We start from the raw sequence: 27,834 nt of genomic DNA, 5'->3' as shown, positions 1-27,834 counted from the left end.
GGATTTTATTTAGAATGGTGATAGAGCAAATGGAATATTCCTGAAAGAGATTTTTTTGTGTCAACCTGTTTTTGTTGTATTTTTAATATTCTTGCATTTTGTATCATGCTGTCTCAGGTATTTCACTTGTTTCTGGTCTTATGTGTCCTTTCAATTAAAATATTTTGCGTAAAAAAATAATCTTATAATATTAATTCCGTTATTCCAACTCAGATTTACCACATTTGATTTAATCTGGACATATTTGGGGGAAATGCTTTGAATATATTTCAGATATGGTCCAAAGTTGTTGGACTGTACACATAAAGATATTCTCATCAAAAATGAGGAAGTTTTATGATACATTTAAGCTAAAGTCAGAAGTCTTCTCCCCTTTTTCCTCTCCCTGGTAGTCCTGTTCCTTTTTTCGGTGTGACTTGCGGTGAGTGGGAAGAAAAGGGCCAGCCCCAGAAGCAGACACAATCTGGGCCTGCTGCGTCTGCCTTCACTAACACAAAAAGGGAAAGTACCACAAGGATGATTCTTTGTTGAGCAGATACACAGAGAAGAACACGGTCCAACCATAAAACATCCTCACCGTATCACGCTCGTAGCTCAGGAAGCGACCTCACTCTGCTTGGGTGCACACCAGAGGAAACTCAGGACTTGTACAGCCGTCACTTCTTAACATCTGTCTTCCTGCGCTCCCCGAGCTCAGAGCGCTCTGAACGCAGCCCAAGACGGACCATGCCACAGAGGAGCCAGCATCCCCTGATCTATGTCCTGCTGATTTGGACCAGCATAGTCACCATAATCCTGTTTGTGTTCATCACCCTTTTCTTCATACCGGGACAGGTGAGTCTTCTTCTACAGGCTCATTATTTATATGTAGAGAGTAACAAAAAAAAAACGTGGGACTATCACAAGTGATGCTTAAAACTTGATATTTTTAAATAAGCAGTTATGTCACGTTTGAATGAATTAAAACGACAATGTCTTTACTGACGTCGGTAAATACCTCAGCAGCGCTTCTGTTCTTTCATGTGGTTTAGGCAGTAGCTCAGCTGGTGAGAAACACACCTGTGCATGTGGTACACAGCTGCTCGCAGACCCTCGCCGTGACTCCCAAGTAGTCGCAGCTTTTTCTCAGAGTTCCGACAAAAAAAAAATGTCTGACAAAGATTCACACGCTTTGCCGAGATGGTACTTGTCTACCACTCTTTGGCAGACCAGGAGGACTCTTGTCATGCACGGGCGTCACTCCGAGAGCAAGTCGATGGCAGAGCCGACTGCGGCATTTAAAGAGTCTTTGTGGCTGTAGATAGATAGGAAAAGCTTCATTTCCAGACTCTATTTTGTAACTTCCTCTCGTACCATGTATCATGGGTGTATTTTGTGCTTCTGTTTCCTTTTCCAGTCTTCGAACAGTAGCACTGTAGGGCACACATCCCCATTACACATTACACCGGTAAGATAACAACACTTTCAATCTTTTGCTCCCGTCGACCTCCCTGTGTTCAGTTCTTTAGCCTCATGATCTCATAAAACAATGTTGTGATGATCAAAGGGGTCCTCATTTGTATGTGACCATGTGTTGTATTTGCAGCCCGGGTGTTTAAGAAGCCTCAGTCCTGGAGAGAGAGAGCAAATGTATCTCCGACGACTTCCATTTCTTTCTGACTTGCTTGTGTGTGTCTAAACCACTTTCCTCATGTCTTGGAGGAAGCACAGTGACGTCATTGACTCATTCGGGGAAATGTCTCTAAACTCAACAGACGTCTCTTCATTTTCCTTTTTAAGATCTATTCTGTTCTCTCTCTCTCTCTCTCTCAAGGCGTAGGTGGTTGCCTAATTACCGCATGAAATAAATCTTAGGTGTTGTGTCGCTGCTCTGTTTGTGACGTTCACAAATGTGGCCTTTGACACTAATTCCTTTTGTATTCTTTTCAACAGTCCTCCCCCGAAATACTCAACTTAAAAGGTAATGGTAATGCTTTCTAATCATTTCTCGTCACTGTCATAGTATATGTAGTTCCGGTCACTTTGTACATTTTGCTCAAAAAAAGGATAATTGCCAGTTGACAGCATATTTTCTTTCATCTACAGCGTCAGAAGGGCGCCAGTCCACCATTAAATGGACCACGATGCAGTCAGATTCAAGCCTGATTTTAAAAGGCTCAGGAGAGACTATTAAGTTTCTAAAGGATGGAAACTATATCCTGAACTTTCAGGTAACACTGTCTCCATGTGACGAAGGGCCAGTCTCAAACACGGCACACTCCGTGACCCTGAAACTGGACGGCAAAGATAAGCTGGTGGGTTGGATTAACACAAACTCCAACAGCACAGGCCTGCTCAGCAGGATCTTGCGTCTGGCAGCGGGTACTGTGCTGGTTATTTCTATTGACCCCGCTGCCTGCGTCAACACCACTGTAAGCATGACCCATCTGGACATCATTTGGCTGTACTAACTACAGCTTTAGCGGCACGTCCACCGGCGCGGGTATATGCCAGCGCATCCGGATCCTCCTCTCTCCAGAAATCCTGCCCCCGATCAAAATGTAGTACGCAGCGATTGCTTGGTACTTATATTTTCCTGTCTTCACTTTTGGATTAGCTTAGTAAATCACTAAACTTGTAAAGTGAGAGGGTAGAGGTGTATGGATAAAACAGCTGAAGGTATTGTCTCTGAAAACGGAGAAAAACATCTCAAATTGTAGCTGGACAATTATTTTTCTACAAGCAAAATCTTTAAGTAAAAGTTTTTTATGCTTTTATGAGTCTCAGGGGTTCCTATCATCACTACAAATCGGTTTCTTGATTTTGATGCCTTAAGGCTGCTTTTCAGTTATTATTTATGCTTGCAAATCCAATTGAATGAACAGAATATATGCTGTAACACTGAGGGAGGAAGGGGGAAATGAGGTTTTTACTCATCTCTGCTTTTAGCTCTGTAATACAACCTTACTAAATTGTTTAGATTTAATTTCTTGTTTGTAATTATTTTTGCGTTACAAATGATTTTTTTAAATAATATTTTTACACAGAAGTGCCAAAATAAGGGCAAATTAGATTTTCTTTCTTTCTTGAAAATGTATTTTATCTGCACCAATCCTTTCTAAATGCTGATTTCTTGACTTTATGCTGTATGAATTTATATATTTATGTTGAAGCTATTTATTGTTTGGACCAAAGTTATTTACAGGACATTGTAAATAGGGACATTCCACCGACAGATCAGCTGATACTCAACGAATGTATGACATTATGTGTTACAGTGTGTTTCTGTCCGGCACACATTGTATGTTTTTGTTGTTCTTTTTTTTGTCGGTGGTGATTCACTGGAATGTGCTTAAAATGTTTTCATTAAGTCTGTCGAGCTGAAATCTTTCTAACAGGAACATGTGGTTTCAGAAGTACTTGTGGTATGCTCATTTATTTTCACAGGCTGTTGTGTTTTATTTTTAAATTACGGCATCTACACAACAGAGTTTGTGTTATTGCTATATCATGTAAGTGAAGTTGCTCAAACAAGCTAACCTTCAACATCCCAAGTTATTGCTCAGTTTACACGTTCTGATACAGAAAAATATATATTTTTTTTGGTCGTTGATGCGGGTCTTTTCTTGTGTTTATATATATATATTCAATAAAAACTGTATTTTTGTGCTTGACTTTCACTTGTTTTTCAGTGAGAAGTGACAACATCTGTTCTTTGGGCTTGTAAAATCTGACCTCAAAGTTGCCCCAATGTCGAACTCAATTAAATCACAACTTCACTGACTGACGTGAAGTTGTCATCTTCGACTGTGTCATCGCTGAGACCCTGAGTTTGAAGTGAAAGCGAGAGGTTAAAAGTTAATCATGCCGCTGAATTGTTAAGAGAAAGTGAAGCTGGGACCCTCCCTGTTATATGCTTTCGAAGAATGGGCCCTTCAGACAAAGCACAATACAGATATGCTGCTGGAAAAAGCACAGAGCCTAGAAATCTATTGACCTAAATCAACATGATTACTATCTACTACAGAAAAGGTCACTGGAACATGACGTTAGTCATCACAGCTAGGAACGACATTTTCCAAATAGGTGAAAGCTTTTCTTTTCCAAACCTCAGCTTCAGAGTCCTATATCTCAGACAGCACTTAGCTGCCGCCTCCGAAGTTTTAAGTTTAACCGAAATGATGTCCAAGGTGCTACAATAAAATGCAGATATCAGAATTATAAAAAACACCTACCCAGTTACACCCACCCACTATGTCTCATTTATTAGAGTTGTTTGCTCAGCTTGGCCTGTCCCTATTTACTTTCCTCTGCACCGAGGCAGCTCAACTGTTCTGCAGATCAGAAAAAAAGCTAAAAATTTAATAAAGTAAAATATATATATATATATATATATATATATATATATATATATATATTACATTTAAAATATTTTTAATACAGAAATGTGGGCTTAGTGAAAAGTATGTTTAATCCCTGCTCAAAGGTTGTTATTTTCTAATGTTGCTTTTAATCTGACAAACAAGCCTCAACAAACCACAGATTTGTTGAATAGGCCTGTATTCATAACTAACTAAACAGGTTTTTATTTAATAATTGTCTTTATAAGGAGTCAGGGTCTTATGTGTATCAAATAACTCTCTAAGCTGCATTAGGGTATTCCCCCTTGACAGATTTCTTATGTCACTCCTATTTTACTTTCAGACAATGAAACTAGTTTTATTATCAGATGAAGATAACCTGAGGAAATATGAATTTAAAAAGATGATTTCATTTGTTAGGGGAAAAATCTATCCAAACCAAATTGACAGTATATGAAAAGTAGTTACCCTCTAAAAATCTTTTCCATGAGCAACAACTGTCATCAAGCAGTCTTTAAGGAGGCTGTGGATACATTTATAATCCACCCCTCTTTGCTTTAATTCGGCCACATTGGAATCCATGAATGGCCTGTGTCAGGAATCACCATCGGGTTTAGGTCCACACTTTGACCAGACCAGTCCAAAACCTGGTCTGGTCAAAGCCTGTTTTTTTTTTTTTGCCATCTAGAGGGTGGCATTCTTTGGGTCATTGCCATGTTCCCCAACCCAAGTGGGTCCTTATTACAGAACATTAAGAACCAAATGTATAGTTTCAATTATTACAAGCTGTTCAAGCCCTAAAGAAACAAAGCAGCTCTAGATTGTCACACTTGTTTATGATAAACTGAGGGGGACATACAGTACATCTTCCAAGAAGTTCAACTTTTTGTTTTGTAAGTCCACAGAATATTTTCCTAAAAGTGCTGGAGGGCATCGGGGTGGTTTTATTTTTGACAAATGTGAGGCGGGCTTCTGTTTACTTCTTGATAAGCGCTGGCTTTGGTCTTGAAACTCTCTCACGGATGCCATGTTTGACCCCTATCTTTTTTAATTACCTGTATCGGTATGAGGGATGGCTGCAAAGTCAACGACACACTGCAGGCGATTGTTCAATGTGGCTATTCGCTTTCAGGAGGAGCGAACGTCGCAAGTCAAAGCCTCGATGCATTCTGCGTCGTTCCCTTAGAAAACTTTATGACCAATCTCTCTGGATGATTTGATTAAATTGACTTGGTAAAGTGCCTAGAGACAAAACGTGTTGTGAATTCATCCATCCATCCATTTTTTTACTCGCTTTATCCCTCATGGGGTTGCGAGGGGTGCTGGTGCCTATCACCCTGGACAGGTCGCCAGTCTGTCGCAGCGTGTTGTGAATTGGCGTTATATAAATAAAACAGAATTACACTTAGTTAGTAATTTATGAAGACTGGCCTCAAATGAGGCAAATCAGACCTGCGATGTTTTAAATGCTGCTCCGGATTCTTTTGTGACCTCCTGGATGAGTTGTCACTGCACTCTTGGAGCAACTCCTGGGACCGTTTATCCCTGTTTCATCTGTTCTCCATTTATGGACATCTCTCACTGCTATCTGTGGGAATCCTGAAGCCCTTCATAAATCTTGTCCAGGCTGGTAGATGTCGGTTGCTTTTCATCTGTTCTGGATTTCCGTTGGATTGGAGCATGATGTGTTGTCTTTTGTGGTCTATTTAAGGGATTATTCAACAGGATCTGGGTGTGGCAATAAAACGGAGTAAACAAAACATGGTTGATCACAGTTATTTCAAGAGAAGCAATGGTGTTCGAGTTAGAGAGCTATATGTTTTTATATTTTATGATCCTACTGTCAAGGGCTTTTGGATAATCTTAGCTGACTGTTTGAAAGCAATCTATACATCAATAAATGAAATTAAATAAGCAAAATGTATTTAAGCAAAACGTCTTCAACTACGAAAAACAAGTCCAGTTGCTTTGTTTTTTTTTTACTTTTTTTTTTGAATGACCTGGATGACTGAGAATCTTCACCAGCAAATTAAGCAAAACTAATCACCTGAGAGCTGCCTTTGTGTGCATGCACATTCTCTTTGTCCGATGACGCTCGATTAACTGAAACACTTAAGTGTAACAGAAAGCAAGCACTGACTAAATGTGTAAGGGAGCAAATACTTTTTCACAGCGATATACCTGACTTTTAAAACCACACTATAGTAATAAAGACTAGTCAGAGGAGCATCCAGCTAAAATAAATTTGCTAGCATCTCAAATTGCATTCAATGAAACATGCATTCCACTAAATGTAAAGCATGCTGTGAGAAAAATTAAATTTGTTCATCTCACAATTGATTAGTTCGAGCAAATATTATTGCAATGATTTTTTTTTTGCATTACTTCGGATTTTTTGCTGCTCCTCAGTTACAGTAGCATATTCTAAACACGTCTCACATAATAATAATAATAATAATAATAATAATAATAATAATAATAATAATAATAATAATAATAATACGCTTTATTTAGAAGTGCCTTTCAAGACAGACATGGATGGTAAAAAGTCAACATACAATAAAATCTGCTGTAACATTAGAATAGAAGTAAAATACTGTTGAAGATTAGGAGAATGGGATATTTCTGCAGTGTACTGCAGATCAACGCTTTCAAGAGTTTCATGTAAATCACTGCCTAACGTGAACTGAAAAACAGCATAAAGGTGTATGATAACAGTGTTTGGATAACCCACTATGAAATGTGCGAGAAATCTACCCTGACACCCTAAACCCGGCCTATTTCCCTTTTTTTTCAAGCCGAGATTTCAAGCTGATTAACATCAATACTAACTGGATGTAAGATAGTGTTTGTTCATAACAGCTCTATAAATGTCCTCTTAAAAACATCCCAGCTTTTCTTTTAACAGGCCCATTTCTTTTTGTTGAAGATGTATGGATTAAACTCAGCACCAAAATGGAAGCATTCGGCTCAAACTGAACGCCTCCTCTGTTTCCCCTTCAAGAGCCCAACACAAGGGGACAGCATTTAGCTGTGGACCAGGTGAGGTGCGCCGGGCCCAACACTTTCACTTATGCTCCCGGTAAAAGTCTTAACAGCAACGCATGGTCGGCCTCGCTTCAAGGTAGCGTGTAAACGCAGGCGTATCACCTGTGGTTCTGTATCTGACTTTACAAATGGGCTTCATTGATGGAAAAAGTTGGTTTCACGTATTCAGAATATAACGGCAGACAGAGAAATCTCATCCCACACGATTTCTCAGTAAAAGTGTAGAGCTTAATGATGATATGGCATGAATCCAAACCACACAGCACATCACCCCCTCCTTTGAGACAATAGAGTTGCATACTTCACAGGACAGTCAGCACTGGAACATGATGACTCAATCAGGAACATTCAAGGCGACAGTGTTGAAAACTCATGTGCGAAGACCACACATGAGTTTTCAACTTATCAGGTTAGGTTTGGCTTTTTTTTTTTTTTTTTTTTTTTTTCTTCACTCCTGCCAGAGCGTGGAAGGGAAGTGATGGGAAGCACTTTACTGATTTCGACAAAAATCCACACCCGAGGGGAAATTAATGTGCGGTTCACGCCCACCCTCACTCTCTCTCACATACACTTGGAGTTCCTGCGACATGTGCATCAACCCCTGTGCTCCAGGTCTGGGGTTGGAAAGTGAGTCAGGCATTCTGCTACCGACAACCCCCCCCCCCCTCCCCTCCGCACCGGGGGCCCCCACCACCACCACTTCCTCCCGGGTTTACAAACACACAACTCAGTGGGTGTTTTCATAGGGCTTCTGTGAACCGTCACAAATGAAGGGAAAGAGTAAGGTTGACTGTGTGAGATATGCGGAGAGAGAAAAAAAAGCACTTCAAAGAGTGAGGGGACTTTTTTTTCCCCTTTCTTTTTGTTTGTACAAACTGAGTAAGCAAATTTGTCATCAAGTCATGAATTGAAATTGATCATTTAGAAGTTTACAGGCAACACAGACACATCCAGTTTCTGGGTAAAGGACCGAAACTGGATGCATTGCCCCTCCCAGACCTCGTATCAAAGTTAATTTGACTTTCAAATTGCACTTATGTACAGTAGAAATCCACATTAAAACCAGAAAACACACAATCTGCTGACATTTCTGGTTTACGTGCTATAGCGCCAATAAAAAAATACCCAATATGTACACTGTCTCCCATGCGGTTGGAGAGAGTCTGTGACACATTTTCTCTCACTGAGACCACTCTGCTTTTAGCTCAGCCTCGCCTCGTATAACAGGAAATGCATTCATCTGACTCGTGGGGCTGTGACTACAGAAAACAAGCTTTTATTTGTTTGTGTTTTTTTTATTGGAGGATTTTGTACAAAAACAGCTCTATTAACTCAGTTACATCTGGAAGGAATAAATAAATATTGCCCAAAAATGTGTTGAAGCAATGAAATAAAAAAAATTATAAAAGGTGCAGGATAGTTTTTTTTTATTATTATTTTAGCAAATAATAATTTGCAGCAGAACAGTAAAATCTTTAATCAGTATATTAGTTTTTATTTATAAGTAGATAAAGAGAGTCGTCTTATTAAAGTCCACAACTCTTTCACTTTCACAAAATCTTTCATGCCATTGGAAAAATAAAAGTCGCCAGCAAATTCCAAAAGCACAAATTGTATTCAACATGTCCCTTTCTGAGTTTATTTTTTTTCCGAAGTGACCAAAAATATAGTCTCCAGTTAGTCTGATAGCTATATCATATACGCGCCAAATACATTCTCATAAGCTTTGTTTCGTATAATGTGTTTTGTGCTGCTGGTATTTACGCAGATGGCATCGTTTTTGTACAAGTGGAACACTCCGCCCAGGAAACTGTTGGAAAGATTGTGGGATCCTTTTTCATTCTTCGACGAATACCTCCTGGACTTCAGGAGGGTGATGACTCCTCCGGCATACCTTTCAGTTTGCACTGTGACAGAATGGTGAAAAGAACCAATGTCTGAAAAGTGCACCTTTGAATAGATGTAGTAATAGCCCTCTTTCTGGATGATGAGTTTTGGGTCTTCATATGTCATTCCATAGAGGAGAGGTTCCGCAATTGTGCTCCATGACATGACGTGTGGGTCGAGGTGCACATCTTGGCCATCTGAGGAACAAACCATGAACACCAATGTGAGCAATGTTTAGCATAGGGTTTAATTTCCGCTTCGGTTTAAAGAAAAGGATGTGTGGGTTCACCTGTCAGATGTGCAACCGGTTTGGATGGACATATCCCATCATCACAAAGCTTTTCAGTGGCCGGAGTAGGACTAGCTGTGTGGTAGAGAGACATATTGTTTTTAGGTCCAAAAAGTATAACTAAAGACCCTTCGTTATTTGAGGTAGAAACTGCTGAGACATACCTCCAACCCTCTTTGAGACGGAGGCTGAGTCGGCCTGCAATGATACAAGAACAAAAAAAAAAAAAAAAAAAGCATTCAAGTGGTTAAGCTTTGATCTGGGGGTATGCACAGTCGCTTACTAAACATTCAACCACAGGTTCCAAGACTGCTGGTGCAAACGAGGATGTATAGGATGAGAGACAACAAGGGTGTCGATTTTAGGGTAGTCCAAGGAATCATATGCTGAATTTTTGCAAATGCAGTTTCACGTTAAGTTGTTTGTTTGTTTGCAAGCGGGGCTGGTAAGGTCTGTCACACAATGAGCATAAGGTAGATCATAATCATGACACAGGAAATAGACCATTTCCTTCTCTGCACCACCTCTTATTTGTGTTGCACACATTGGTCCTCTGAAAGTGATTTAACCCTTTCCCTAAATCCAAAACTTGTGACTGTTGCCCTCAGACAGCAGCAGGACTCCATAGAAAAACCTCAGTCATAGAGACCCAGACCCTTGACTGTCCACCATCACAGAGTGCATGTGTGTCCAAACCCCAAAAGACGTCAGCAGAGTTCTCTATAAGCAGGCATGTTCTCCATCTGTGGTCCACTCTGTTCCTCTTTTAAAGTAAAATGAATACAAGCTCAGCACTTATTGGAGGAAAGGAAAATTTCATGCACATGATCCGAGTAAATGTGAGTTCGGTTTGTGTCACAGGGGAGCTTCATCTTTACTCACGCCTCTGCCTCAAGACCCCCACAAACGAATGGTGGGAAAGCAGAAATGGTAAGAAAGCCACATTACACTGTGGTGGTGGAAAGTAGCAGGTTTTCTGTTAAGTAGGAAAGACGCCGATTCTTCCTACAGACAGTAGGAGACTACAGACTCTTAACATGTGCTTAAGAAACACTACCTGTTCACTTTTAACCATATTTCTGCATATTATGCATTGGACTTCATCAAACGTACAAGATTTTGTACAAAATGATGAAGCATATTGAGCGTACCGTTTTCATTCGACCGTATTGAGTCCTTCCCATATAGATTTTTGTTTGTTAATTTTATTTCCAGAATATCTATAATGGGCATAGCATGTACATTTACATGTTTAACTATGGAATCCTGTTGTACTCACGATTCGGGGAAATTTAACATAAAAAATACAGGGAGAAAAAAAGCAAATGGAAATAAAGACTACTGAAACATGAAAAGAATACTGAAAGTCAAAATCGATCGTAATTGTGAATAAATTGTTAACATGAAAGTGAGATTCAAACTAGCAAGGTGAAATGGTAAATGTAACGAAACAGAAAATTTACAGTGAAACACCACAGACCATAAAAAAAAAAAAAATCAAAAACAATCACAGGATGATATTACAAACACGTGATACTTACATTTTTAGAATTGTGAAGTTGATAGATGAAGCAAGCTTCAATGATCAGGCCAAACAATGCCAGGATCACCAGGACAAACAGCAGGTACTGTGCCGCCTCGGACTGCTTCTTCTCTCTGCCCGGCCGAGGCGGTAGAGCGGGTCGAGTCCCATGGGAGTCCACCACATACACAGAGGGAATGTCACTTCGACCCATTCCCCCTGTGCCCTTTGAGGAATTGAAAAACATTTCAGTGTGGACTGATCCTCCAGCGGTCAAAGTTGTCGCTTCAGAGGGGCTGAAGAAACCAAAAGACTCTTGAGAGGCAGCGAGGTGTAATGAGGTTGCAAAATGGGTGGGCTCACTTCTGGTTGGTCTAAGTGGAGATACCTCACGAGTAGTCAGAAACAGACAGCAAAATAAATCTTGAGATGTATCGCCCCGGCACTCATGAAGGCTCACAAAGATCCACTATTACCGTACTCATCAGGACGAAGCTATTGATTGGTGCCTTCTCAGTTTAGCTTGTAAACGCTGAAGGTAGAAGACCATGCGAGTGAGGGGGAGATCAAACAACGTGCATTTTAACCCTGCTTCACACCCTCCCTCTTGACTGCAAGAGCAATGTTGAAACATCTCTGCTCACACTTCCTCTCTTCTGTACTCTCTCTTTGCAACTTGTCTACAAGTTTGACAGCCACAGCTACACCCAAAGTCTAGTCGAAGATCCCCCTCTTAACCACTCGTCATTCTCATCATTGTTAGGAGAGACGAAGAGTAGATTATGGGTCTGGTTACATAAATAAAATATGTAATAGTACAACCAATCAAAACTGTGTGCTTTTCTGTACATTTGGAAATTGATTTGATCACAATTGAAACGGTAGTTGGAAATAAAGGTGGTCTACCTGAAAAAAAAAAAAAAACACAGCAACAGAATTATATTTAAGAAAATGATTGATGGCTCTCAACGTTTTTACTGTTTTAAATGTTTAGGTCCCTTGTTGGTGTTTCATTGGCAGGTTTTGTTTCACTATTCAGTGAGAGATCAGCAACATAGTGACCAGTAAGATTCGTCAAAGCAACAAAAAACAAGATCAATATGCATTGTTTGGTAGGTAAACCCATTAGTGACCATGTCCAATGAAAGGTTTAATATAATATGATCAGAAATTACTAAACAAACCCTTCACTCCCAAACTGGAAACAAATAATAAATCAACTCTCTGTATGTTATGTTATGCACCACCGAGAAAGCAACAACGGCATAAACATATATTGTCTTGTGATATTCTTTAGCCGCTGACCACTTCCTTACAAATTACTGCAGAGTCATGATAAAATTACTGGAGAAAGTAGAGAATAAAATTTGCACAGACCTGGAGTTTGTCCAGAAGAGGGTGGGACTGCTGAAGCAGATGCAGAGCCTTGAAAACATATAAAAACTCTTCATTGTTATTTTTTTCATTTGGGATTATACGTGATAGACCCATACAAAGTAGTGCATATCTTGGAAGGGAAAAGAAAACGGTGCACAGTTGACAGAATCCTTTAAAAAAAAAAAAAAAAAAAAGTTATTTTTAGTCAATCATCTGCATCATTTGTGGAAATTTACAGCTGCAAGGCTTTTTTCCGATACGTATCTACCAGGCTTTGACATCTAGAAACTGAAGCAGAAGAAAAATATCCCCCCCCCCCCCCCCCCCACTACCCTTCACAAAGAAGATGGCGGGGTGATTCGCAGTGTTGGTCTTCTGCATTTTTGTATGCAGGCCACAAATTAACATTGTGTGGTCTGGTCAAACCAGAGCACATTTGCTGTGCGGAAAAGGTGTTTGCTGTGTTCCCTGCATGGCTTGTGGCGAAGAGCAAACAAGGTTTCATCTTGCTTGCTTCTAGCAACTGTTTTCTTCTTGCTACTCTTCTAGTTGAGAGCTCTATTAAAAACAGCAAAACGAAGGAGCTCATCGTGGACTTCGGAAAAGATTGAAGAGGCACGCACGACACCATCCACATCAATGGAATGAAAAATCAGCTCTCCTCGACTATCCTGGTGAACTTCTATCGCTGTGCAATAGAAAGCATCCTGACCAACTGTGCAACAGTGTGGTATGGGAGCTGTACTGTTGTAGAGCGCAAGGCACAGCAGCGGGTGGTGAAAGCCGCCCAACACGTCACTAGGACTCCACTACCCACCATTGAGCACATCCAGAAGAAACGCTGCCTACATCGAGCCCGCAGCATCCTTATGGACTCTTCTCACCCAGCCCACAGACTGTTTTCTCTCCTCCCCTCTGGCAGGCGTTTCAGGTGCCTCCGGACCAGAACCAGCAGACTAAAGAACAGCTTTTTCCCCAGAGCTGTCTCTTTATTGAACTCTAACCCTCGCTGATAGACTCTCCTCTCCCTCCTCAAACCTACCTCCATTTTGTTATTCTGTTATTTACAAGACTGTAATGTTCACCTGCACTCCTGACTGTTACTATAGTAACAGCTGTTTATATGCATCTTGCACTACTCACCATGACTGAATATTGATCTGCACTGCTGACTGTTCATTCACAGTACCAATTGTTTACATATATATTTGCAATACCGTACTTTAACTGTAATATGCAATTACCTTCCACTGCACTTTAATTTAAATAGCTTCTGTCCAAACTTTTTTTATTCATTTTATAGTAATAGCTACCTGTATATCATGCTCACAATTCTGCCTATAGTAATAGCCATCTGTACATATATTCATAGTACATGTAAACTCTGTTATAATAACAATCATCTGTATATTATGCTATTGTACATATCTGTAAAACTCTATTCATAGTAATATCCACCTGTATACTATATTCGGTACATAGCCAGCTGTTAAATTTAGTTCACAATACTAGTTATCTATACATATCTGTACATATCTGTAAAACTCTATTTATAGTAATATCCATCTGTATATTATATTCGGTACATATCCAGCTGTAAATTTAGTTCACAATACTAGTTATCTATATATTATACTCATAGGACAAATCTATCAGTATAATTTTGTTTATAATAGTATCCATCTCTATATTTATTCAGTAAAAACCCATGTCCTGTACTCATGGAACCATTGTATATCCTGCACTTGCTGCTATTGCACTTCTGGTTAGACCTAAACTGCATTTTGTTGCCTTGTACCTGAACCTGTGTAATGACAATAAAGTTTAATCTAATCTAATCTAATTTTCGTGGGTAGGCTCTCATGGTTTGGCATACTTTTTTTTTCTCAAAGCTTTAGATATTGTTTATAAAACCTAATGCTTGTTTTAAATTACTCCACAACTTTGTTCTTCAAGATGCTGAGGCATTCACAAAAAATGCGTATTGGTAATGAGATTCAAATGCACACAGTTGAACTCTATTTACTAATGAGGTGATATTTGCACCAGATATTTTAAAAGTTTTCAGGGTATGGTGGGCATAAATCCATAACACATCTTTTTGTCTTTTGGTAAAAAACAAAAAAACAAACAAAAAAAAAAAAACACATTTCCTTTCCAGTTCACATCTATGTGCTAATTTATGTTGGTTGGTCCTAAGAAAGTCCCAGAAAATACACAAAGTGTATTAGTGTATTGTGTGGTTGTAAAATGTCACATACAAAGCTTGAGGCTCTGTGCATGAAATAGGCAGGCAGACCAGATCACCTGGTTTGACTCGGTTGTGACGCACCACACATTTCTTAAATGGGGACACGTCTGAGCTGAATTAAACCCAGTGGAGCCCACGCGCTGCATCGCGCTACCGGGTGAGGTCTGGTGACATCTTAGCGGGTGTAACCTAATATCCATTCCCTCCAAAAATAAACTGAATTATGAAAGTGTAATGAAACTGACATCGTTGATATATTGAGATGAAGTTGGCTTTGCTTCAAGTCAGTTTTAAGTTTAAAAACAGTTCAGACTTCATTGAATTTGATTATTATACAGCAAATTGCAAAAAGCTGAGCTTAAGTTAGGCCTCATTTGTAGGATACTTGACGTAAGTTGGTGTTTATGAATAAAAACTAACTTTTATTTAATTGGTGCTGGGGACTTTAATCAGGCCAACGTGAAGACGGTTCTCACCCATTCCCATCAGCATGTGAACTTTGCAACCAGAGGCTCAAGCACACTAGACACAGCCTACACAAACATTAAAGCGGCTTTCAAGGCAGCCCCCGCCCCCACTTTGGTTTATCAGACCATCTCACAGTTATGCTAATTCCTGCAAACAGACCGCTGCTTTCAGAGGAAAGCCCACAGGGAGGCAGGTGAGGGTCTGGCCAGCAGGTTCCATGTCAGTTTTGAGTGCACAGAAAGGGACATGTTCAGGGAGACTGCAACTGAAAACAGACACCGATATAGAAGGGTATGCTGAATCTGTGTCTGCATACATCCAGATGTGCATGGAGGATGTCTCTGTGACCGAGATCGTCACCACACGGGCGAATCAGAAACCCTGAATGACATTTAAAATTAGGTAGGCACAATGCTGAGGGCATGAAGTGCAGCATCATAGGGTGGGGACAAAGTGGCGTCCAGATAAGCCAGATCCAACCTGAATCATGCGAGATGGTGAAGCTCTGAAGCAAAACGTCCAAACAAATTCTTGTTTATGCTTTCTATTCCTGCATATGACTTCATCAAGATTTCTAATTAATTTAGCTGGAAATGCCAAATGACTTTGAGGCTTTGTATTTCCTGCCGTTACCAATGTGAATCCTGTTATCTGCCTTCCATTGATGAGGGCTTCTTGCCTGGTAATGCTTGTGCTTAACTAAGTAACCTGACCCTGAACAAAGTTACCTAATTGATACCGCTTGTTCTGAAACTGAAAACCCTGAATATGACAGAGTCGGTTGGATCTACCCATGCGTATCGGCTTTCTATTCAAGGTTGGTTGACCAAAACCCTTCTGAACCAGGGCCACGGTGTACTGTTGTCACACAAACAATCCGATCCTGTGTGTCAACAAAACAAAAGAGATTGTCATTGGCTTCAGGAAAAATCAGTCAAGTCGCCCCCCTTTCATCAACGACGTAGTTAGTCAGCAGCATCAAACTCGTGGGGTTCCAGATCACAGACACTTGGATCTGGTCCCTCCACGCCTCTGCTCTTGTGAGGGGAGCACAGCAGCAACTGTGCTTACTGCATTGGATGAGAAGAGCAAACCTCCCCCTTTCCATCCTCACCACCTTCTACAGTGAGAGAGCACTGAGCAGCAGCATCGCTGTCTGGTTTGGGGCCTGCAACACCTCAGACTGGAAACGTGTAGAGAGCGTGGTGAGGACAGTGGAGAGAATCAGTCATAACAGCGCTTCGTACCATCTAAGACCCCACTCACAGAGGCTGCATAACCAGGGCTCAGACAACCAAAAAAATATCTTTCCCAATCCCAGTCATGTACTGTTTACCCTGCTGCCCTCTGGCAAGAGGTTCCGCACCTCCAAATGAAGAAGAACCAGACTACACAACAGCTTAATGTCATAACACTTCTAAACTCATAAGACTGCTAAACTGCCAATAACATGACCCTCCATATACATACAAAACTGGTTACTTTACATGGTCACACTGAACTCTATTGCATGGTGTTATCTGCACCATTATATGGTCAATCATTGTTGCAATACATCCTGCAGCGACATATACTTGCAATATTCGTATTGTTTTACACATAATGTTCTTGTACATATAATGTACATATTAATGTTTTTTTTTTTTTTTGGTTTGCGACTACATTCCTGATAATTGTTTCTGTTTCTTTTAATTGTTTTGTATTGCACATACTGTACTTTTATACCTTCTGTTTTTACTCGGAGCCTTGCTACAACAATTTGCTGAAATGTGCATTGTGAAGGGGCAGCTGAATGACAATAAAGTCAGTTTAAGAGTGTCAGTGTATGATTTGCTCGTAAGTTAACCACAGCTGGACCGAGATGCTGTTAAGTAAAATGAGAACAACCACAAGGAGGAAATGATGTCAGAGTCAAGTCTGACTGGAATCTATGCTTCACAGCTGCTCAAGAGTGAGAAAAGAGAAAGATTGCACTTAAGTAAAGTCTGAGAACAAATGAAATAAAGGGCAGGGCATGACTGTAAAAGCAGGCAACGTGCTTACTAACTCCTATGCGGTATGTGAAGGGTAAATGTCATACGTATGGCAAATATCATGAAATAGGATTTATATGAAACGTAGAAATTATCTTTTTGAGAATTTGGTCTTTGGTCTGAAGCTATATCTTTTGTGTCCTTTGGATCAGCTCATGTCCAGCTTGTCCAGAAGCCTGAGTCCTGATTTATTTCTTTGCCTAAAATAACTTCATGGGGCATTTCTGAATGTATCAGTTAATTCTCCCCAGAGACAGTATAACCCATGTGGCTTTATTGGTTACAGTGTCATCGCTGTTTTTCATACAATGATGCCTGCTTGGGGGTGCGAAGGTTAAATGCATCCAAATAAGAATCTCTTGTGGTTGTTACCCTCTGAGATCTCACTTTGGTCCCATAATCTGTTAATGCTTTCACTTTGTAGTGGATACGAACCCCTCAAGATATGACATTTAATGTGTTTATTTATTTATTTATTTTCCTCAGGTGATGTTTGAATTTGCATCCTTTACGTTCAAGTTCCACGCAGAGCAGCTCTTATCCCCACAGCTTATTTTAGCCTAAGACCTTGGGGTTTGATAAGTTTCAAGCGGAAGTTCAGAATGGAAAAAAAAATGTATTCAAAGTCCTTGTATTTTTCTTGTTGAGACGTTTAAGGTGTTTAATTCATGGTTAGCTGTGGTGAATAATAATTGTGCTGCCCTTATAACCAGAATGTAAGATAAGATAAGAAATACCTTTAATGTTCCACAATGGAGAAATGTATGATGTATTGTTTAATGACGTAAACCAGTGTTATTCAACACTTTTGGGGGATATGACTGAACTGCCGGTAACAGTAACCTTCATGTTTAATGAGATTTTAACATGCTATTTCTGGTGGTCTGAGGAGTTTTGTGTTGTGCATTGGCTCTGTTTTGTCCTGTACCCCACCATGAACATTTGCCTTTGTTTTTGGGCTTGCTGGCTGTTTGCAACTCTCTGTTCTGCTCCACTCTACTCAGCTGGTTAGAGCGAGCAGCTACACCTGTCCTTCTCCTAATAACCTGCATTCATTCCACTTGTGATCCTGCCTGGTAATACCCGCCTCCTACAGTCTCTGCCAGATTATTGAAAACCATGGTGTGTGAGCAGCCGTCCAGCGGTCATAGTTTTCATCACCTGTCTCCTGACTCGTTGCTTGTTTTTGGAATTCCCTGTTTTGCCACCATCCTCTGCCTGCCTGCTCTGCGTATGATCCAAGTCCATCTCACGGATCATCCCCTGCTGTCAGCAGTTCCTGTTTCCCGCTCCAAGCTGGACATTAACCAGCTAGTACCAAGTTTTTGTTTGTTTTATTTTTAAATAAAGTTTTTAAGCACAACACCATGTCAGACTTGAATACTGGGTTCTGTATAGTCAATGCATTACACTTAGAGTTTTTCTTACACCTTTCTAGGGAATAACTAGCCTCGTGAGACCATCCTGATCTCGCGAGCTTTCAAGGTTTCACTCGCAGATCAGTCTGGCTACTCTCCGTTAAAGAAAATTTGGAGCCGTTCACCAAACGAACGTCCAATCAGCGTTGGCTTTGAGGCGGGTTGAGGTGTGACGCAACGGGAAGCGCGACAGTTCAGTCTAAAGAACATGGCGGCTTCAGCCGATGAAACTAGCGTTAGCGTGGCTATCGAGCAAGTTTTATCGGAATTACAGAATATTTCTTTGCTGAGCTAACGAGCCTGTACCTGCAGCAGCAAGAGTAGCTTGGCTTGTGGTTGTGTTTTCATCGTTGCTCGTAACAGAGCGACGACGAAGCATGTTGACGAGTACGTCATATGCTTCGTTGATCTGATTGGTTTATTTGGCCCGTCTATCACCAACATAGGCCAATCAGCTAACCAGTATTTACGCCCCTTCCCAAAATTACTTCAACGGAAGGTTTCCAGATGGATATGCGGAGCAAATCTATCTGGCGGCGTCAGGTTAGGGAATAACAGCATTTTTCACGCCATTTAGTAGCTTAAGGAAATATTTTAGTCCAAATAGTTTAGCCTAAATATTTTAGGCTAAACTATTCAACGGTCTATTTCTTTTTCTTTTTCGTCTTCAATCCCACCATGATGTCATTTCTGCCAAAAGCATTTTGACTTGATCTATCTGAATGCAGTGTGATGTGCGTGTGATGTTTAAACGCTGAATAAATACCTGTCTCACTGCGCCATCTTTGACTCCAGTCAAGGGCACAAATATAACAGCATAGTGTTGTGGGGAGGAGGAAGAGAAAAAAGACTGACCACTGCTGAACATTATTTTCTGCAAAGTTAAATGCTTTAAGCTAGTGATTGTTTTTATGCGTTGCACGACTCTTCATGGCAACGCGTACTCACACAGCGGTGGCAGGTGGCCAGCTGGAGATCAGAAATGGTTTTATAAACAGTATGAAAGGAGTTTTATACCGACTTGACCCAACCGCTGTTTAAAAACCAACGTTGACACACGAGTTTCAGTGAGTGAAAGTAAAAGTAAAAACCCCCGTCCCGCTCGGCTGCTCTGGTTCTCAGAGAGAAACAGAGCTGTCCCCGCCTGCTCACAGTGACAGATGCAGACATTCGAAGGGCAAATACAGCTAAATTAGATGGTTAAAAATATAAAACGAGTTAAAAACTTACTCTTGTCATCACTTCCATCTCTTCTTGTGTCAAAAGAGTTCGTTTTACTGATGGCATGACGCTGACTTTATTTTCGGATGTACAGTCTCGATTGTTACAGCACCACACAACGCCACCGTCGAACTAAAATACAACATAAACTCATTGTAACAGCAAGACAGCAAAACAAAGACAAAGTTATATAACATATAAACATATATCACTGGCTGACCCATGCGTAGAAGTAGAAATGAGGAAAACACAAACGATCTGGCATCCCTTGACTCTTCCAACTCAAAGCAGCCCTTCTGGATATAACCTGTCTTGCTCACGCTTCATGCCTCTCACACAGCTGTTTACCTATCACAGGTGTGCCAGCAGAACCAAGTTTCCTCCTTAGTCACTGTGTCACTGAGACACTAAAATAAGTGTCTCAGTGACACATAAATCTGCATAATGCAAAGGAAAATACATGAACTGAAAATATGCCAGTAAAACTTGTTGTTGCTGGCAATCAGTCTGTCAACATTACCAGCAGCTCTCTGCCAGGGAGGCAGCAGCAATGTAAGCATGGCGGTTGGATGCGGTAATGGATCGGCCAGCGCATGCGCGTGTATGGGCAGATACAGATACAAGACAAAAAAACGCAAGTATCGGCTGGCCGATATATCTGTCGACCTCTACAGCTCACTGTGCCAGCTTCCACCTATTAGAGGATCACAAACTTCCTGCCTAACAGGAGTCAGCAGGTTAGGCTGGGGAACATCACATCCAGCCCCCAGACTATTAGCACTGGTACCCCCTGGGATGTGTGCTCTCCCAGCTACTCGTCTTCCTCTATATGGGTGACAGATGGGTATCCCCTGGATACCCATCTGTCAAACTCCTGAAATGTCCTCGGCCATTTGCAACATCCGGGACAATGTTGAGCCGGCGTACAAATGGGAAGTTGATCGACTGGCTCTCCATTGCAGCCCGAACAACACGCTCCGGATTGTGGAGATGACCTCAGGAGGAGCTCCTCCACTCTGCCCCCCATCGACATACTCAACAACTGTTGTGGTCTGGAACATGTTGTGGAACACGTAGAGGAACATGTGGCCGACTTCTCCCCTCCGGTAGGCGCCACAGAGCACTGTACACCACAACCAACACTCCGGAACAGTTTCTTCCCACAAGCCATCACTCTGATGAACAGCTGACTCTGACAAAAAAAAAAAAAAATCAATGAAATAAAACTGTGGTGCAATAACCCAGTAATTCTGTTCCTTTTCAGCCACCTGTTTACTGGCTACCACTCATTATTTACCCATTATTCTCTATTTCAATGCTGTTAATTTCTACTGTTCATATTGTCATAAAGGGAACTAAAAGTAATTACAAATTTTCTTGAAATGAGTGTGTTTGTCCTTGATTCGAGAAGTGAAATAAAATAATCTGCCAATGGAATGAGTATGTTAACCCCTAAAATAAGATAATTAGATATACTGCACTAGAAATAATATTATGGAGAGGAGTTGTTCTTATTTTAAGTGGAAAAATCGTATTTCGTTGGCAGATCATTTAAACTTGCCTGCTCAAATCAAGGACAAATAAATTCATTTCAACAACATTTTACTTACTTTTAGTTCCCTTTTTGCTGTGATGCTGTATAACAAATCTAACTAACTCACGTAAATAACATTGTTTTAACTTATTCCAGCATTCTCATTCTCTGCACTTATCACACAGTGAACATGTTCGTATGTTTAAGTGCACTTGTACATCACTCCAACATTTACTCCTGCATCCGTTGCACTCTGCCCATTGCACCTTTGCATTATTGTCTGAATTTGTCCATTTATTTATAGCGTGTTCATGTGCGTTTTCTATACTGCAGACTGTTTGATTTTTGTTACTGCATGATTGTGTTATTGTAGTGTTGCAGAAGTAAACACATAGTGAGCATTGTGCAGTCCAGGGTCAAATTCCTCACATGCGTACACATACCTGGTAAATAAAGCTGATTTTGATACCTTCTGTTACTTTATGGAAAAAGACAGACATATTAGCATTTGACATAAATATAAACATAAAATAAAATACTGCCATCACGATCTCCACAGAGACTGCTTTTCAGAGATTGACCAGTTTTGGTGAGAAAACTGCAGACCGACGTGAGAACAAAAGATAAAACCTAATGAAGATTTTGGCTATAGCGGCTGAAGTTTTCCATCCAGTGGGAAATTAGTCCAAATGGCCTAATGGTCTTCCAAAGAGGAAGAAATCATTACTGAAAAGCAACATAAAACGTCAGATTATAGTTTCCAGATTAATTTATTGACCATACTGACTTTATTTTTGAGATGGAGCTTAAGTGAAAATTCAGACTGAAGAAACTCTATTGCCTACCTCCATCAATCAGAGACTCATCCGCTCATCCGACGTAGCCAATCAGTTTTGAACTGCTCCTCCTCGAAGCCAATCAGTATCCTGGGTTCATCTTAAAATAACTCCACATCCTCGTCTCGGCCTTCAGCTCAGCGAGCAAGCGGTGGCTGTGCCTTGTCTGGTTTGGACTCTGATGACTGGATTCAACCCACCTCCATCCCCTTCTCCACCATCGTAGCAAGCTCCGCCTGTCTTTCCTACGGTCCTCCTTCAACCTCGTCCCTATCAGAGTGTGATTCCTCCTAGACTCTTATGGAATTCTCCAGTCACTCCTTAAAACGGTCCAGCAGAAGACCGCCATGTTGAGCCTGGTTCTGCCAGAGGTTTCTTCCCAAAGGGGAGTTTTTCCTCTCCACAGTCGCTTCATGCTTGCTCATCATGGACAGTTCATGCAAGCCTGTGTTTATCAAGTTGGACATCTAGCTCAAACAGATCATCATATGGACTGAACAAACTTTATTTATCTCCACTCCACCACCAGTTTCAGGCCTGGGGGCAAACATCCCTATTCTCATACGCCTGCTTATGCATATTGAAGTATAATTCAGCGTGAATTTTTCCTGCCGAGGTCTGAGCGCCAAACTCTTAAAATATTGTATCAATAAAATTATTCTAATTGCCTTTTCTTTCTGTGTGAGTTTTTTCAGATTGAAATGTATTGTGGATTGATGAAACAAAAAAGGAAGTATTTGACCTAAACCTGACTCATTTATAATCGTTCTGCCTGAAGGATTTGGCCAAATTTCCAGCAAACTATGAAGCAAAATAAAAACTACCCAAAATAGAAGACGTTTAATACTAATGAAATGTATATAAACCTCTAAACTTGAAGAAAGCTAGGTAAAGTTCTCTCCCTCATTAGTCTGGTATTTAGCAAAGAGAAACTATTTTTGATAATCCACATTTAATGTCAGACAGTGAGAGAAGTTGAATGTCCTTCAGGCAGTGAAAGTTAATATCTGGTTTCAATCTCACTCATCGTTGCTCAAAGTCATCACTGTTTTTAGACGTATGTTTATATGTTCTCCTTCATCTCTATGTGTTTGGTGGCAAACGCAGCATGTGAGCCAGGACAGTTTGAGATGCAAAGAACAAACAGCGCCTCCTAGGGTTAAAGTTTATAATAGCCACAATAAGGGATAGTCTTGGGAAAGCAAAATAACAGGACAATCTTTCATTGTTCTTTGTTGTTGCATTATTATTATTCATTAGTAATAATTAGTATTATTAATTTATTCAAATCAAACCAAATCTGATTTTACACAGAAAAAGTTGGAGTTTTACAGCATTTTATAATTGTGGAAAATTTATGGGGTATAGGATCACAGGTTCTACCAGCAAATTGTTTGGGGTACATAGTCAAAACATAATCTTGTTTTTATAATCCTAAAGAGAATCAAAATATTTGATTCTCTTTCTTTTCTTTTGATTCTCGTTCAGCCAAATCAATATAACTAAATAGAGCTAATATAATTCTGTTGTGTTTTTTTCTCTTCTTCTTTTGGTGTGTTCCTCATTTGGCCATTCATTTCAGAATTTCCTGAGGCATCTCTGTTTACTATAAAGTGAATGACAGCAGCATAAAATAAGCCCATTCAGAAAGACATCAATGTTTGATGACTCGTTAATGTGTCATCATTGCTCAGAATAAAGATTGAGGTTAATCATGTTAACTCTCTGCGACCTCTTTGCACCTTCGAACTCCTTTAGTCAGTTCATGGCGTAATGAACCCCCTCCTGCAAACTTATGGTCCATTTCACTCATCTCCCTGTTTTTTTTCAGCTGTGCCAAAAAAAGAAACTAAATCATGACCAATAAATAGAGAAAAACTGAAACCTCATTGGGCTCTCATGGCTTTTATTGCACTGCAGGTGCTCACGCAGTGTGAGTGTGAAGTCCAGACGGCAGAGTGCTTCTGATCCACAGATAGTGGCTCCACTGACCCAGCCTATAGAGTCAGGACGTGAGCTCTGACAGACTATTGTTCAACCACCGGAGTATGACAGGAAGCAATTACACACATTCAAAGAGTTTGGCTCACTGTGCATGTGCTGCACAGGAGAATTTCTTTGGATTTTGCGGAAGAGGAACCGTTTTATTCACCGGACTGATTTATGATGACTGCGTCTGCACGGCTCGGTCTGATGGGATGGCTGACTCTGACTGTGGTGCTTGCTTCGGATTTGGGCCCAAACCAGAACATGGAGTTCACGTTTATGTTACCTGCAGGCGGCACGGAGTGTTTTTACCAAACAACCACGAGAAGCGACACCATGGAAGTAGAGTACCAGGTAAAAAAAAACAAAAAAAAAAAAACATGAAGAAGAACTTAGACGTGCTTTTGCCTGTTTTGACTGTGTTGTTTGGGGCAGCTTTTTGTTCCGTTTCAAACGTTTGCAAGTGATTGAGAGGACAGTTTGGACTTTGGCCTTGTTATCAGCGAGATAAGAAAGCCGCTGAAACTGTTGCAGACACATGCGTGATAACAAGGCAGGACAGAAAAAACATATTTCTCATTGTTAAGGTGCCTACCCTATGCTTATATGTGGGTTTTACCAAAACATTATGACCTCTGGCAACCCTTCAGCAGGTCAGCAGCAGACTAGGATAACCCTGCAGTGGCAATGAGGCCCTCATTGAAACCCATGTGTGGCTTCTGAACATCTACTCCAGCTGCACATGCTTCCTCATCATCCTCGATGAGGAAGCACGTGCGGCTGGAATGTGACGATTGTTTTTTTGTCAGACGGCAGTCTGGAGTGTTCAGCGTTAGGAAAGGGAAAGTCTTGGCTCCTTTGTGTCATTTGGTTTACTATCAGGCCTGTTATTTAAATTTCAGGTAGTGGCTCCAAAGATAGCCCGAGATGAGCTTGAGCAGCTGTCTGGGTTGAAATGAGAGCACAGAGCAACAAAATGTGGTTTCTCTGCTTTTAACCCATCCCCTAGGGGAGCAGTGGGCTGCCATGTGCGGCGCCCGGGGAGCGTTTTGGGGTTAAGGGTCTCGCTCAGGGACCCAGAGTGCAGGCACTGGGTATCGAACCAGGTACTTGCATCCTTCTCTGTGTGCAAGCGCGCTGCTCTAACCACTAGGCCAACACTCCCCATATTTCTAAATGCACAGAAAAATATGCATTTAAATTTTTGTGCAACATTTTTTTTTCTTTTAAGGTGATCGCAGGATCCGGTCTGGATGTTGGCTTTGCCTTAATCTCACCAAGCGGGTACCGTTTGGTCTCTGAGTTCAGGACATCTGACGGCATCCACATGTAGGTGCTCTAAATCTTTTCCTGTTGATCCGGAGCTAAAGTCTTGTAGTGTCTCGACTTGAACTTGCTACTGTCTATATGAAGTGGACTTCACAAAGAGTGAGAGGAGGTGATGCTGTGTGCACATCGCCTATATTTTAAAAACATCACAGTGAAGTCTCTGGCCTGTGAGCCTACCGACGACATCAGAGTGACCCGTTTTGTTGCTGCTGCACAACGCGACGTTGTCTTTTTCTTCATCAGGGTGGACACCACAGAATCGGGAGACTACAGGTTATGCTTTGACAACAGCTTCAGTAAGATGTCGGAGAAGATGGTGTTTTTCAAAGTCATAATTAACAGCCAGAGCAACACAGCTGGAGGCCAGGAGGAGTGGGCAGACATCGCCGTGTCTGAAAGCGTGGTGGACTACAGGCTCGACGAAATCAGGGTGAGAAGGGGGGGGAAACTTCTTATGCCCTACATGCTGAGCTCTCCTTGGTGCCCTCTAATGCGACCGATGTCGTTTCATCTTCCTGCACCAGGAGAAAATGGACTCCGTGTACCGGCGCTTGGAGAGGAGCCGTCAGGTCCAGACTGTGCTGAAGGCCTTTGAGGCCAGGGACCGCTACCTGTTAGAGGACAACCTGTGGCGAGTGTCCTTCTGGTCCTGCCTGAACGTGATTGTGATGCTCGGTGTAGCCATCACTCAGATTTATACCCTGAGACGTCTCTTTGACGACACCAAGCGGGTCTGCACATGACAGAACCACCTCATTACTTGAATCCCTCACAGGATACCGTGACAGCTATTGACAATAAGCTGAATTTAGAGAAAACTGTCTTGTAAATGTTTTGATATTCCATTGAAGCATGACCTACAGATAATGTGCAGAGGCAGCAAATTTTGCTTCCCGCAGTGATGTCAGCTGTCTGTAAAGTAATATCAGTCTCTCCATAGAGCTTGAAGCCAGGGAAATATTGAAGTGCTCTTGAACTTTTGATCGGTTGCTATGCGTCCTGTGGTTCAGGAACTGAGACGGTTGTAACTCATGTCCCAGATACTTCCCTGTGTGGCAATACTTGAAGCTCAGACCACAATCAAGCATCTGGTGACTGTCTCACAAATTATTGAATGCATTTTTTTTTAACCACACTTTCTGCCACACGTCTCTATTTCACTCCACTTCCCATTAATAAGCGAGGACCCAGCACCCAGCAGAAGAACCAGCAACGACATCTTGTGGCTTCCCTATGATTGTTTAGGATACACAATGGTCATCATATAACATTTATATTATCTAAGAACCAGATTTAATGAAAAACTGGATTTTGGGTTTCTATTAACGTTAAATTATATTAATGACACTTGTAATAAATGAGTCTGTGCAACTAATCTAGAAGTTACACTTGTAAGTACTCACCATAGATGCATGTGGACAGATATGCTGAGAGATTAAAAGATGCATCTGAGAAATACTTTATGTACTGACATTTGATTATTAGGCAATTTAGAAAGCCACAACTTTTCCCATTGAAATGTTTTATTAAATTCAGTTAACTCACCATTTCAAACCTTCAGATTAAATGCACGTTGCACTCACTTGCTAAGCTTTATATATAATATATTTTTTATATATATATATAAATACACCTTCCTATTTAACAAACATCTAAATAAAATTTAAAAAAAATCTGAACTAAACACATTTGAGGTTAAATTGTCACAAATTTGATCACCGCCTCTTGTTTCATGCCATTGTACTCAGTACCAATGGTCCTGAAGTAATTATTTTCAAATGTAATTATCTCCCGGGTAACATTGTCCTGGACATTAATGCCTTTTGAAAAACATTCACATGTAAAAGTAAAAATCATTTGACCTTTGGTTTACCTGCTGTTTTTATTATGATGGATAATAAAGGTTTAATAAACAGACCATCCTCCAGAGTCTAAATTTTCAGTATAGGATGATACATGTTCAGTTTTCATTTAGTGACCAGGGCTGCTCCAAACATGAACAGGAAACCAGTTTTGCTTAAAGCCTCTGAAGTTCTGCTCGCAGCTTACACTTTCCCCAACAAGGCCTCTTGTGATGCAGCTTCATGTTTTGGACATAAAGGAATAAAAGGTGCAGCTCCTCTGTCTCTCCACTGGCAAAATGTCCACTCAAGTTGACCGCCTGCTGGTTTGGGGGTCACCAATGTTTTCCACGGGGAGCCGGTGGGGGGCGCCTGTTCAGGAACAATCAGCCACCGTTAGTGTGTTGATATTGTGAGATGCAAGAAATGGCTTTTTAAGCTCACCTGTGTACAA

At 40.9% G+C, this 27,834-nt stretch overlaps 4 protein-coding genes across 5 annotated transcripts in view; 2 read left to right on the top strand and 2 right to left on the bottom strand.

Annotated features, from left to right (window-relative positions):
- The first annotated feature begins 470 nt into the window (after nt 1–470).
- tnfsf18 (TNF superfamily member 18) lies at nt 471–3,589 on the top strand. The gene is made up of 4 exons (XM_036129073.1): nt 471–834; nt 1,397–1,447; nt 1,933–1,960; nt 2,086–3,589. The coding sequence occupies exons 1-4, from the start codon at nt 727–729 to the stop codon at nt 2,448–2,450; spliced, it is 552 nt and encodes a 183-aa protein (XP_035984966.1). The 5' UTR covers nt 471–726; the 3' UTR covers nt 2,451–3,589.
- Nucleotides 3,590–8,667: 5,078 nt separating this feature from the next.
- tnfsf14 (TNF superfamily member 14) lies at nt 8,668–19,958 on the bottom strand. Of its 2 annotated transcripts, XM_021320728.2 has the most exons (6): nt 19,864–19,958; nt 12,464–12,511; nt 11,106–11,312; nt 9,729–9,762; nt 9,565–9,639; nt 8,668–9,472 (listed from the first exon to the last, which is right to left on the bottom strand). In XM_021320728.2, exons 1-6 carry the CDS (start codon nt 19,918–19,920, stop codon nt 9,078–9,080), a joined length of 816 nt encoding a protein of 271 aa, XP_021176403.2. In that variant the 5' UTR covers nt 19,921–19,958; the 3' UTR covers nt 8,668–9,077. The 2 variants fall into 2 exon arrangements, with proteins under 2 accessions (XP_021176403.2, XP_035984972.1); XM_036129079.1 differs by lacking the exons at nt 12,464–12,511; nt 19,864–19,958 and adding an exon at nt 11,450–11,750.
- Nucleotides 19,959–24,197: 4,239 nt separating this feature from the next.
- On the top strand, nt 24,198–26,998 carry tmed1a (transmembrane p24 trafficking protein 1a). Its single transcript, XM_012870990.3, has 4 exons — nt 24,198–24,564; nt 25,442–25,539; nt 25,783–25,969; nt 26,064–26,998. Exons 1-4 carry the CDS (start codon nt 24,388–24,390, stop codon nt 26,280–26,282), a joined length of 681 nt encoding a protein of 226 aa, XP_012726444.2. The 5' UTR covers nt 24,198–24,387; the 3' UTR covers nt 26,283–26,998.
- dnm2a (dynamin 2a) overlaps nt 26,999–27,834 on the bottom strand; it is a 38,641-nt gene continuing 37,805 nt past the window's right edge. The window contains exon 22 of the mRNA XM_021320723.2: nt 26,999–27,752. Coding sequence (XP_021176398.2) covers nt 27,716–27,752 — 37 coding nt within the window. The 3' untranslated portion in view covers nt 26,999–27,715. The remainder of the gene's footprint in view (nt 27,753–27,834) is intronic.

The sequence above is a fragment of the Fundulus heteroclitus genome, unplaced genomic scaffold (genome assembly GCF_011125445.2).
Source record: "Fundulus heteroclitus isolate FHET01 unplaced genomic scaffold, MU-UCD_Fhet_4.1 scaffold_135, whole genome shotgun sequence".
NCBI classification, from domain to species: Eukaryota; Metazoa; Chordata; class Actinopteri; order Cyprinodontiformes; family Fundulidae; genus Fundulus; species Fundulus heteroclitus.
The sequence above is the reverse complement of the archived record's forward strand: the minus strand, read 5'-3'. Positions and strand labels throughout refer to the sequence as shown.